This window comes from Ranitomeya imitator, chromosome 2 (genome assembly GCF_032444005.1).
Source record: "Ranitomeya imitator isolate aRanImi1 chromosome 2, aRanImi1.pri, whole genome shotgun sequence".
NCBI lineage: Eukaryota > Metazoa > Chordata > Amphibia > Anura > Dendrobatidae > Ranitomeya > Ranitomeya imitator.
The window spans coordinates 402275988-402290023 of record NC_091283.1 but is presented as its reverse complement, the minus strand read 5'-3'; the positions used below and the strand labels follow the sequence as shown (position 1 = coordinate 402290023).

Here is a 14036-nt window from a genome sequence, read left to right as displayed (position 1 = left end):
CACTATAAGGGGCAAGTGACTGTATGGAGCATCTTATGGGGAAATAACACTTGTGCAGCACTATAAGGGGCAGTGGCTGTATGGAGCATCTGTATGGGGCCATAACGCTTGTGCAGCACTATATAGGGCAAATATCTCTATGGAGCATCTTATGGGGCCCTTATTACCCTTTATGCAGGATTATATGGTGCATATTTTAATATGGAGCATCTAATGGGGCCCATCAAACTTTATGGAACATTATATGAGGCTCCTGATTCAATATGGATATTCAAAAACACTTAACCTACTGAGGTCTCAATTAATTTTACTTTTACTGGTAAATTTCAAAAGTAAAAATAGATACCGGTAGCTGCTGCATTTTCCACCCTAGGCTTATACTCGAGTCATTAAGTTTTCCCAGTTTCTTGCGGCAAAATTAGGGGGGGGGGGGGGTCGGCTTATACTACTCGGGTCAGCTTATACTCGAGTATATACGGTAACTGGATTTGCGCTGCTAGTTTTTTTTTTTTTTTTTTATAGAACTCCGGGGTCAAGTGCCTGCCCCCCCTCTTCCAGCAGGGACTGTGGGGGGGGGGGGCGCCATTTTTCCATTCGCCTCAGGCAGCAGAGATGCTAGGTTCACTCCTGTCCACATGCCTGTATGACCTCCTTACAACGCCTGGGCATGCTCCTGATGAGGCCGCGCATGGTGTCCTGAGGGATCTCCTCCCAGACCTGGACTAAAGCATCCGCCAACTCCTGGACAGTTTGTGGTGCAATGAGACGTTGGTGGAAGGTGCGAGACATGATGTCCCAGATGTGTTCAATCGGATTCAGGTCTGGGGAACAGGTGGGCCAGTCCATAGCTTCAATGCCTTCATCTTGCAGGAACTGCTGACACACTCCAGCCACATGAGGTCTGGCATTGTCATGCATTACAAGGAACTCAGGGCCAACCGCACAAGCATATGGTCTCACAAGGGGTCTGAGGAGCTCATCTCGGTACCTAATGGCAGTCAGGCTACCTCTGGTGAGCACATGGAGGGCTGTGTGGCCCTCCAGAGAAATGCTACCCCACACCATTACTGACCCACTGCCAAACTGGTCATGCTGAAGGATGTTGCAGGGAGCAGATCACTCTCCATGGCATCTCCAGACTCTGTCACGTCTGTCACATGTGCTCAGTGTGAACCTGCTTTCATCTGTGAAGAGCACAGGGCGCCAGAGGCGAATTTGCCAATCCTGGTGTTCTGTGGCAAATGCTAAGCGTCCTGCACGGTGTTGGGCAGTGAGCACAACCCCCATCTGTGAACGTCGTGCACACAGACCAACCTCATGGAGTCGGGTTCTAACTGTTTGTGCAGGCACATGCACATTTGTGGCCTGCTGGAGGTCATTTTGCAGGGCTCTGGCAGTGCTCCTCCTGTTCCTCTGCCCTCCTACGGCCCCCTCCACGCCTCCTGGTGTCCTGGCTGTCTCCTAGTAGAGCCTCCAGCCTCTGGACACTACGCTGAAAGACACAGCAAACTTTCTTGCCACAGCTCGCATTGATGAGCCACCATGGATGAGCTGCACTACCTGAGCCACATGTGTGGGTTGTAGAGTCCGTTTCATGCTACCACGAGTGTGAAAGCACAACCAACATTCAAAAGTGACCAAAACATCAGCCAGAAAGCATGGGTATTGAGATGTGGTCTGTCGTCCCCACCTGCAGAACCACTCCTTTATTGAGTGTGTCTTGACAATTGCCAATAAGTTCCATCTGTTGTCTATTCCATTTGCCCACCAGCATGTGAAATTGATTGTCAGTGTTGCTTCCTAAGTGGACAGTTTGATTTCACAGAAGTTTGATTTACTTGAAGTTATATTCTGTTGCTTAAGTGTTCCCTTTATTTTTTTGAGCAGTGTCTATAATATACTAGATGGTGGCCCGATTCTAACGCATCAGGTATTCTAGAATATGCATGTCCACGTAGTATATTGCCCAGCCACGTAGTATATTGCCCAGCCACGTAGTATATTGCCCAGCACAGAGCCACGTAGTATATTGCCCAGCCACGTAGTATATTGCCCAGCCACGTAGTATATTGCCCAGCCACGTAGTATATTGCCCAGCACAGAGCTACGTAGTATATTGCCCAGTCATGTAGTATATTACCCAGCACAGAGCCACGTAGTATATTGCCCAGCCACATAGTATATTGCCCAGCACAGAGCCACGTAGTATATTGCCCAGTCACGTAGTATATTGCCCAACCACGTAGTATATTGCCCAGCCACGTAGTATATTGCCCAGTCACGTAGTATATTGCCCTGCGTCATAGTATATTGCCCAGCCACGTATTGCCCAGCCACATAGTATATAGCAGAGGCACGTAGTATATTGCCCAGCACAGAGCCACGTAGTATAGAGACTTTAAAAAAAAAAAAAAAAAAACATATACTCACCTATAGCCCGTTGAAGTCCTGCTATACTTACCATCCGCCGCCTTTCTCGCTCCTCTCCACGCTCCCGGGATGGCTCCAATGCAAGCGGCAGCCTGGGCTTCCCAGGGCTGGTGTAAGCAAGACCTATGATGACGTCACGGTCACATGACCGACCGTGACGTCACGGCAGGTCCTTGTTCCACACCAGCCATCCCGGGAGCCTGGCGAGGAGTGAGAAAGGCGGCGGAGGGTGAGTATAGCAGGTTTTTTGTTTTTTTTAAAATTATTTTTAACATGACATTTTTACTATTGATGCCGCATAGGCAGCATCAATAGTAAATAGTTGGGGACACAGAGGGTTAATAGCAGCGGTAACGGAGCGCGTTACAGCGCGGGCCGTTAGCGCTGCCATTAACCCTGTGTGAGCGGTGAGTGGAGGGGATTACGGAGCGGGCGCCGGGCAGTGAGTGCAGGGGAGTAGGGGAGGGACTAATCGGACTGTGGCCATCGCTGATTGGTCGCGGCAGCCATGACAGGCAGCTGCTGAGACAAATCAGCGAACGAATAACCGTGACAGAAGGACAGACAGACAGACGGAAGTCTATAGATTATATATATACATACATATATACACACACACAAGACATGAACATATAGAATAGGTGTAAGTGAAGCTACACGCACTGTATAAGGCAAATTAACCCCTTAACCCCCAAGGGTGGTTTGCACGTTAATGACCAGGCCAATTTTTACAATTCTGACCACTGTCTCTTTATGAGGTTATAACTCTGGAACGCTTCAACGGATCCTGACGATTTTGACAATGTTTTCTCGTGACATATTGTACTTCATGATAGTGGTAAAATTTCTTTGATATTACCTGTGTTTATTTGTGAAAAAAATGGAAATTTGGCTAAAATTTAGAAAAATTCTCAATTTTCCAACTTTAAATTTTTATGCCCTTAAATCACAGAGATATGTCACACAAAATACTTAAGTAATATTTCCCACATGTCTACTTTACATCAGCACAATTCTGTAACCAAAATTGTTTTTTGTTAGGGAGTTATAAGGGTTAAAAGTTGACCAGCAATTTCTCATTTTTACAACAAATTTTTTTCTTAGGGACCACATCACATTTGAAGTCACTGAGGGGTCTATAAGATAGAACATAACCAAGTGTGACACCATTCTAAAAACTGCACCCCTCAAGGTGCTCAAAACCACATTCAAGAAGCTTTTATTAACCCTTCAGGTGTTTCACAGGAATTTTTGGAATGCTTAAAAAAAAATGAATATTAACTTTTTTTCACAACAAATTCACTTCAGCTCCAATTTGTTTCATTTGACCAAGGGTAACAGGAGAAATTGGACCCCAAATAATGTTGTACAATTTGTCCTGAGTACGCTGATACCCCATATGTGGGGGTAAACCACTGTTTGGGCGCATGGGAGAGCTCGGAAGGGAAGGAGCGCCGTTTGACTTTTCAATGCAAAATTGACTGGCATTGAGATAGGACACCATGTCGCGTTTGGAGAGCCCCTGATGTGCCTAAACATTGAAACCCCCCACAAGTGACACCATTTTGGAAAGTAGACCCCCTAATGAACTTATCCAGATGTGTTGTGAGAACTTTGACCCACCAAGTGCTTCACAGAAGTTTATAATGTAGAGCCATAAAAATAAAAAAAATCATATTTGTTCACAAAAATGATCTTTTTGCCCCCAATTTTTTATTTTCCCAAAGGTAACAGGAGAAATTGGACCCTAAAAGTTGTTGTCCAATTTGTCCTGAGTATGCTGATACCCCATATGTGGGGGGGAACCACCATTTGGTCGCATGGCAGAGCTCGGAAGGGAAGGAGCGCCGTTTGGAATGCATTTGCAGAGCCCCTGATGTACCTAAAAAGTAGAAACCCCCCACAAGTGACCCCACCAAGGAACTTATCTAGATGTGTGGTGAGAACTTTGCACCCCAAGTGTTTTACTACAGTTTATAACGCAGAGCCATGAAAATAAAAAAATCTTTTTTTTTTTTTCCACAAAAATTATTTTTTAGCCCCCAGTTTTGTATTCTCCCAAGGGTAACAGGAGAAATTGGACCCCAAAAGTTGTTGTCCAATTTGTCCTGAGTACGCTTATACCCCGTATGTGGGGGGGGGAACCCCTGTTTGTAAATGTAATCCCTAACTTTAGCCCCAACCCTAACTTTAGCCCCAACACTAACCCTAACTTTAGCCCCAACCCTAACCCTAACCGGAAAATGGAAATAAATACATTTTTTAAAATGTTATTATTTTTCCCTAACTAAGGGGGTGATGAAGGGGGGTTTGATTTACTTTTATAGCCGGTTTTTAAACGGATTTTTATGATTGGCAGCCGTCACACACTAAAAGACGCTTTTTATTGCAAAAAATTGTTTTTGTGTCTCCACATTTTGAGAGCTATAATTTTCCCATATTTTGGTCCACAGAGTCATGTGAGGTCTTGTTTTTTGCGAGACGAGTTGACGTTTTTATTGGTATAATTTTCGGGCACATGACTTTTTTTTATCGCTTTTTATTCCAATTTTAGTGAGGTAGAATGAACAAAAACCAGCAATTCATGAATTTTTCTTTTTTTTTGGGTGGGGGGGTGCTTATACTGTTCCACGTTTGATAATATTGGTAAAGCAGTTTTATTCTTCGGGTCAGAACAGCGATACCTCATTTATATAATTTGTTTTGGCGCTTTCATACGATAAAAACTATTTTATATAAAAAATAATTATTTTTGCATCGCTTCATTCTGAGGACTATAACTTTTTTTATTTATTCGTTGATGACGCTGTATGGCAGCTCGTTTTTTGCGGGACAAGATGACGTTTTCAGTGGTTCCATGGTTATTTATATCCGTCTTTTTGATCGCGTGTTATTCCACTTTTTGTTTGGCGGCATGATAATAAAGCGTAATTTTTTGCCTTTTTTATGGTGTTCACTGAAGGGGTTAACTAGTGGGACAGTTTTATAGGTCGGGTCGTTGCAGACGTGGCGATACTAAATATGTGTACTTTTATTGTTTTTTTTTTATTTAGATAACGAAATGTATTTATTGGAACAATATTTTTTTTCTTTATTTAGGATTTTTTTTTTTTTTTTTTTACACATGTAAATATTTTTTTTTACATTGCCCCAGGGGGGGACACCACTATATATTATCAGATCGCTGATCTGACACTTTGCAGTGCACTGTGTGAGATCAGCGATCAAACAGGCACTGCAGGGAGGCTTCCCGGCGACAGCTCTGAGCAGGCGCTTGAAAGCCATCTCCCTGCAGGACCTGGAAGCAGCCCCGCGGTCATTTTGGATCCAGGCCTGCAGGGAGGAGGAGGTAGGAGACCCTCGGAGCAACGCGATCACATCGCGTTGCTCCGAGGGTCTCAGGGAAGCATGCAGGGAGCCCCCTCCCTGCGTGATGCTTCCCTATGCCGCCGGTGACCGCTCCTGGCACATAGTGTCGGATGTCAGCTGCGATAGTCAGAATGTATTACATTCTATGGGGGCTGTGCTGTATTACATTCTATGGGGGCTGTGCTGCATTACATTCTATGGGGGCTGTGCTGCATTACATTCTATGGGGGCTGTGCTGCATTACATTCTATGGGGGCTGTGCTGCATTACATTCTATGGGGGCTGTGCTGCATTACATTCTATGGGGGCTGTGCTGCATTACATTCTATGGGGGCTGTGCTGCATTACATTCTATGGGGGCTGTGCTGCTTTACATTCTATGGGGGCTGTGCTGCTTTACATTCTATGGGGGCTGTGCTGCTTTACATTCTATGGGGGCTGTGCTGCTTTACATTCTATGGGGGCTGTGCTGCTTTACATTCTATGGGGGCTGTGCTGCTTTACATTCTATGGGGGCTGTGCTGCTTTACATTCTATGGGGGCTGTGCTGCTTTACATTCTATGGGGGCTGTGCTGCTTTACATTCTATGGGGGCTGTGCTGCTTTACATTCTATGGGGGCTGTGCTGCTTTACATTCTATGGGGGCTGTGCTGCTTTACATTCTATGGGGGCTGTGCTGCTTTACATTCTATGGGGGCTGTGCTGCTTTACATTCTATGGGGGCTGTGCTGCTTTACATTCTATGGGAGCTGTGCTGCTTTACATTCTATGGGGGCTGTGCTGCTTTACATTCTATGGGGGCTGTGCTGCTTTACATTCTATGGGGGCTGTGCTGCTTTACATTCTATGGGGGCTGTGCTGCTTTACATTCTATGGGGGCTGTGCTGCTTTACATTCTATGGGGGCTGTGCTGCTTTACATTCTATGGGGGCTGTGCTGCTTTACATTCTATGGGGGCTGTGCTGCTTTACATTCTATGGGGGCTGTGCTGCTTTACATTCTATGGGGGCTGTGCTGCTTTACATTCTATGGGGGCTGTGCTGCTTTACATTCTATGGGGGCTGTGCTGCTTTACATTCTATGGGGGCTGTGCTGCTTTACATTCTATGGGGGCTGTGCTGCTTTACATTCTATGGGGGCTGTGCTGCTTTACATTCTATGGGGGCTGTGCTGCTTTACATTCTATGGGGGCTGTGCTGCTTTACATTCTATGGGGGCTGCCTGCATTACATTCTATGGGGGGGCTGTATTACATTCTATGGGGGCTACATTATATTCTATGGGGGCTGTATTATATTCTATGGGGAGGTGGGCTGTATTACATTCTATGGGGGGCTTTATTATATTCTATGGGGGACTGCGTTATGCTCTATGAGGGGGCTACCACATATTATATATGCAGGGGCTGCATTATACTTTATGAGGGGGTTGCACTATATTTTCTGGGGGGTTACCATATACTCAGGGGGCTACAATATATTCTGTGGGGTGGCTGCATTATACTCTGGGGTGGCATCATTATACTATATGTGGGCTGCATTATACTGTATCGAGGACTATGGGGAATACATTATACTATATGTAGAACTATGGGGTGCATTATACTATGGGAAGTGAATTGTACTACATGGATGACAATGGCGGGGTATTATACTATATGGAGCACTTGAGGAATGTATTATACTATTTGGAGGACTGAGGAGTGTATTATATATGGAGGACTATGAGGAGTGCATTATACTATATGGAGGACTGTGGCAGTACATTATGCTATATGGAGGACTGAGGAGTGTATTATACTATATGGAAGACTGAGGAGTGTATTTTAATATATGGAGGACTGAGGAGTGTGTTATACTACATGGAGGACTGAGGAGTGTATAATACTATATGGAGAATTGAGGAGTGCATTATACTATATGGAGGACTGAGGAGTGTGTTATACTATATTGAGGACTGAGGTGCACATTATAATATATGGAGGACTATGGGGTGTATTATACTAAACAAGCAAAATGCTGCCTATTCATCAAGTGATTGGATTGTTTATGTGGGAACAGAAATCCTTGTTCTCAGCAGTACATCGCCGGTGTAAACTGTAGTTGTGCTGCTGGTAACATGATACTGTATGGGGCCAGATTGATCTAATTGTGATTGTTCTGTCCCGATCATTCTTTCTCAGTTGGTGTGAAGCGGCCGGGAAACAAGCGAACGACTTCACTATTGTCGATCACACTCGTTTAGTGGCCTGAGATCAGCGTATGTAAATACAGCAGAAATGCTTTGCAGGGAGACCAGGCAAGGATGATGACAGTTGTAGTTAGCACCCAACGCCTGGGAATAGCGCTAACTCTACTGCTTTTCCCAGCCACCAGAGCATTTAACTCTGGTATGTGTAATGATTTTTAGGGTTGATGTCAGCTGTGTAATGTCAGTGCTGCTATCAATCCCTGGTGTAAGTAATGGAGAGGTGTCTATCAGACACCCCCACTACTAGCCCAGACCTGGCGAGACCCAGCGACTCTGAAGAGCGGTGACGGTAGTAACAATACCGCTCTTCACAGTCGCCGAGCTCAGCACAAGACCCGGAATATCTGAAAAGCGGTGACGTTACTGATGTCACCGCTTTTCAGTGTCACCGGGTCTCGTGCTGCGCAGCGGAACCAAAAGTGGCTGTTGGCAAAGTTTATGGAGCATCAGAACGAGGTTCCACAGCCTTTGGTCGTCTCATCCCTTCATTATCTACAAGATCCAGTTATGTAGGTAAAGTAGCGTTTTTTCCTGGTACTGCAACTAAAAGCAATAAATAGGACTGAGCTGTAATGCTGGATACAGCTGTAATTATATGTTACATAGTCGTGTTACACTCCCCTCACTTCTTGTAACCTACAAGTGTACAAAGATATTATACAGTCACCATGTGACAAGTGGGCCTGTGTACCTTCAAATGCCAGGGCTGAATTTTAGTCCCAGTCCGGCCCTGTTTGCCTCATATAATGCTGCACATGGCCCCATACAGATATTTGCCCCCATATAATGTTGCACATGGCCCCATAAGATGCTCCATACAGATATTTGCCCCATATATACGCTGCACATGGCCCCATAAGATGCTCCATACAGATATTTGCCCCATATGCTGTTACGATTAAAAAAATTAAAAATGACATACTCACCTCTCAGGCCCCCCGACACTTGCTATATTCACCTGCTCCCCGCGTTCCAGCGCTGAAAGCCACTGTGTCTTCCCTGTCTTCTGCACTGACTGTTCAGGCAGAGGGCGGCATGCACTAATCGCGTCATCGCGCCCTCTGACCTGAGCATCAGTGCAGAGGACTGTGATGATGCAGCGGCGTCGACAGTGGATCGCGGAGCAGGTGAATATCGCGCGCTACCCCCCGTCATACTCACCTGCTCCTGGCGCTGTCCCTTCACGTCTGTTCCCCGGCGCTGCCAGCTTCTTCCTGCAGTGAACGGTCACATGGTACCGCTCATTACAGTAATGAATATGCGGCTCCACCCCTATGGGAGTGGAGTCGGGTCCATATTCATTACTGTAATGAGCGGTACCATGTGACCGCTCACTACAGGTAAAAGCTGCTGGCGCCGGGGAACCAGGGACGTGCAGGGATCGCGCCAGGAGCAGGTGTGTATTACTACACAGCTCCGCTCCCCCTCCCGACTCCTGGGAATGACTCGAGTATAACACGGAGAGGGGCAATTTCAGCCTAAAAAAAATAGGCTGAAATTGTCGGCTTATACTCGATTATTTACGGTAATTTATCTACTATATAATTGTCTAAGGGTCACTTCCATCTGTCTATCACAGATATTCATTGGTCGCGGCCTCTGTCTGTCATGGAAATCCAAGTCGCTGATTGGTCGCGGCAAAACAGCCACGACCAATCAGCGACGGGCACAGTATGGAAGAAAATGGCCGCTCCTTCCTCCCTGCAGTCAGTGTCCGGCGCCCGCATACTCCCCTCCGGTCAGCGCTCACACCGCGGTGTAACGCACTCGGTTAATGCTGCTATTAACCCTGTGTGACCAACTTTTTACTATACATGCTGCCTAATGTTAAAAATAATTAAAAAAATTAAAAATAGTTATATACTCACCCTCCAGATCGAAGCGGTTACCGACGCTCCTCGCGATGCCCCGGTGACCGCTCCATGCATTGCGGTCTCGCTAGATGATGACGTGCGGTCTCGCGAGACCGCTACGTCATCATCTCGCGAGACTGCAATGCACTCTTCAGACCGGAGCGCAAGAGGAGCGTCGGTAACTGCTTTGATCCGGGGGGCCAACGGAGGGTGAGTATATAACTATTTTTTATTTTAATTCTTTTTTTTTTTTAACAGGGATATGGTGCCCACATTGCTATAGACTGCGTGGGCTGTGCAATATACAACGTGGGCTGTGCAATATACTACGCGGGCTGCGCAATATACAATGTGTACTACGTGGGCTGCGCAATGTACTGCGTGGGCTGCGCAATGTACTGCGTGGGCTGCGCAATGTACTGCGTGGGCTGCGCAATGTACTGCGTGGGCTGCGCAATGTACTGCGTGGGCTGCGCAATGTACTGCGTGGGCTGTGCTATACACTACGCATACATATTCTAGAATACCCGATGCGTTAGAATCGGGCCACCATCTAGTATTTATATACACACACACACATAGACTGCTCATGTCTTTGTCAGTGGGCAAACTTACAAAATCGGCAAGGGATCACATACTTATTTCCCCACTGTATATATGTTATACATTTACTGCATGGGTTAAATAACTGTACATTTTCATTGTTTGTACTTTTACCACATTTTTTTTTTTTACTTTTAGGAAAAGGGTCGATTTGAAATGATATTTTCCCCCTTTTTTAATATACCGTAGCTAAAAAATTTTATAAGTTACTTTTTACATATTATTTTAGCCCACGTAGGGATTGGTAATCATTTGATCGTTTGCATTATATATTGCTGTACCTTAGTGTTGCAGTATATTGTAACTAAATTGGAAAGATTTTGTGCAGATTTTGTCACTAAAGGTTCTCTCACATTTCCGTCGGTACGCGGCCGTCGCTAAGTGACGGCGCGACGTACTGACGGACGTTGTGAAAATTCGGCACAACGTTCCCTTGAACGTTTTTTTCGCTATGACGGTCCGCCAAATACCGACGCATCCAGTGCACGACGTATGGAACGTATGGCCATACGTCGGGATGCGTCAGTAATACAAGTCTGTGTGCAAAAAGTGCATCCTGCGGGCAACTTTGCAGGATGCGTTTTTTGCACAGAAAGACGCATTGCGACGGCCCCTAAACTACGGAAATGTGAAAGTAGCCTTAGAATTTTTCTGCCACTTTGCAAGACTGAAATCTGCACCCAACAACTAATGTAACAGCCCCAGGTGTGGCTGCACACTGTCTGTGGAATACAAGGACAGGAGAGTTTGCAATATTCAAGGTTAGACAGTCGCTGACGAACGGTGACACGGTATCTAATCCCATCCTGTGTTATACTGCCTGTGAGATGAGACATGGCGATCGCCAACAACTGCTATTGCGCAGGCAGGCACCATTTTCAATTGAGTTTTTTTGGGGGGGAATTTCAGGATAACCTTAAATATATTAGTTTTATACACAGTAAATATGCAATTATGCCATGACTGGCACCTGCCTGCAAAAGGGTTCTTTTTTTTATTCCCAACACGTATATATAATATTCATTATGTAAACTAGGGGTTAGGTCAGGTCAGTGAGGGATCAGTGACCTGTCAGCAGCCATACTGAAGAATACCTAATCAGAGCACCACATGAAGACCCCCCACAGGCCGCCCCAGAGCACGAGCATATCAACTCAAAACTGAAAATAAAGATTACACAACAACCACAAGACGGATTTCATCACCCAAGGTATCATTGTAATCAGTATTACATCGCCGACCTGACACTGTCTGTAGGTTACTGTGCACAATCCTGCTGTTAGGATCCCTTTAAAACCTTTTTTGGATGAGCATAAAATCACCGACAATCACCTAGTTAACGAGCAAAACCCCTGATCCCTGTATGATTGTACTTTTGTGCATGTAGAAAACTGATGGCTGTCGGCAGCACATACCATCCTCCTGTGCACACAGCTGATGTGCTGCTGAGACAAGGTATGGGGAAACAGAACCATGATATTAGCAGCCGCCCCCATCATAGTTTGTCGATTTGCCTAAAGGGAAAGTAAACGAGAGCCACACTACTTGTATTATGAGTAAAAACTGCTCTGTCCCCGGACTCAATCTCTCACCGTATGACGTCGGGTTCGGGGCCTTCAAACTTGAAAGACATCTGCAGCTGTCGCTCTTTGGTGAGGAGCTCGTCCACGAGGGTCTGTCTCCGGTCTCCCTCCAGCTGCGTGCTACAACGGATCTAGGTTAAGGCCATAAATCTGTAGTAATCTGGATCACAATGGGATATAACTGGCTGTGGCGGCGAAAGGAGAGAACTCACAGCAATTTACGCCCTAGATGCCACAGTGAAAGGCAACTGCAGCATCCAAGCGGTTACAGCCAATAGTTACTCAATTTTCACCTCCTAAAATGTTTTTAAGAAAATGAACATGTTAGGCGCTTACCAAAATCATAACCATTAACCCCTTTCTGACCTCGGAAGGGATAGCATGTCCGAGGTCAGAACCCCCGCATTGATGCGGGCTCCGGCGGTGAGCCCGCATCAAAGCCAGGACATGTCAGCTGTTTTGAACAGCTGACATGTGCCCGCAATAGCAAAGGGTGGAATCGCGATCCACCCACCACTATTAACTAGTTAAATGCCGCTGTCAAACGCTGGCCATCAGGCCAGAAATGAGCGTATCGCCGACCCCCGTCACATGTTCGGGGGTCAGCAATGCTTCTGCATAGTAACCATAGAGGTCCTTGGGACCTCTATGGTTACTGATGCCGGCCTGTTGTGAGCGCCACCCTGTGGTCGGCGCTCATAGCAAGCCTGTAATTCAGTTACATAGCAGCGTCTGATGATCGTTGCTATGCGGCTGAGCCAATCGAGTTGTGCCAGCTTCTAGTCTCCCATGGAGGCTATTGAAGCATGGCAAAAGTAAAAAAAATAAAATAGAAAAGTTTAAATCACCCCCCTTTCAATAAAACAATAAAAAAAAAAATCAAACCTACACATATTTAGTATCGCCGCGTTCAGAATTGCCCGATCTATCAATAAAAAAAAAGGATTAACCTGATCGCTAAATGGCGTAGCGAAAAAAAAAAAAATCGAAACGCCAGAATTAAATTTTTTTGGTCGCCGCGACATTGCATTAAAATGCAATAACGGGCAATCAAAAGAACGTATCTGCACAAACGTGGTATCATTAAAAATGTCAGCTCGGCACGCAATAAAATAAGCCTTCACCCGACCCCAGATCACCCAAAATGGAGGCGCTTCGGGTATCGGAAAATGGCGCATTTTGTTTTTATTTTTTTTTAGCAAAGTTTGGATTTTTTTTCACCACTTAGATAAAAAAGAACCTAGGAATGTTTGGTGTCTATGAACTCATAATGACCTGGAGAATCAAAATTGCAGGTCAGTTTTAGCATTTAGTGAACCTAGAAAAAACAAAAAACAAGTGTGGCATTGCACTTTTTTTTGCAATTTCACCGCACTTGGAATTTTTTCCCGTTTTCCAGTACACGACATGGTAAAACAAAAGAGGTTGTTCAAAAGCAAAACTCGTCCCGCAAAAAAATAAGCCCTCACATGGCCATATTGACGGAAAAATAAAAAAGTTATGGCTCTGGGAAGGAGGTGAGTGAAAAACGAACACGGGAAAACGGAAAATCCCAAGGTCATGAAGGGGTTAAAATATCATATTTTAGTCTTTAAGAAAAAAATTCTTCACTGGCTAGAATTGAAAAGGAAACCATTGTGCCACTGCCCAATGCAGCTCCTTCCAACCACAGACGGCCGACAACGTGAAGGATACATCTTACGTGAGGAGACCGATCTCAGGAGCAAGTCCCGCAGGAGTCCGATGTCCTCATTCAGTCGCTTCATAAGAGACCGAACCGTCACATTAATCTGTGGAGAGAAGATGGGTTATTATCATGTGATGTATGGACAGGTAGTACCGTGTGTGATACTGTCTGCTGAGCGGTGTTTCTCACCCAATCCTGTGTGATCCTGTCTGCTGAGCTGTGTATCTAACCTGCGATGATTAGAGAGGTCGGAGGAGAGG

At 45.5% G+C, this 14036-nt stretch overlaps 1 protein-coding gene across 1 annotated transcript in view; it reads right to left on the bottom strand.

Annotated features, from left to right (window-relative positions):
• The window catches only part of STX8 (syntaxin 8), a 289427-nt gene that overhangs the window by 244886 nt on the left and 30505 nt on the right, over positions 1-14036 (bottom strand). The window contains exons 3-4 of the mRNA XM_069750636.1: positions 13785-13879; positions 12099-12209 (exon numbers count right to left, since the gene is read on the bottom strand). Coding sequence (XP_069606737.1) covers positions 12099-12209; positions 13785-13879 — 206 coding nt within the window. The remainder of the gene's footprint in view (positions 1-12098; positions 12210-13784; positions 13880-14036) is intronic.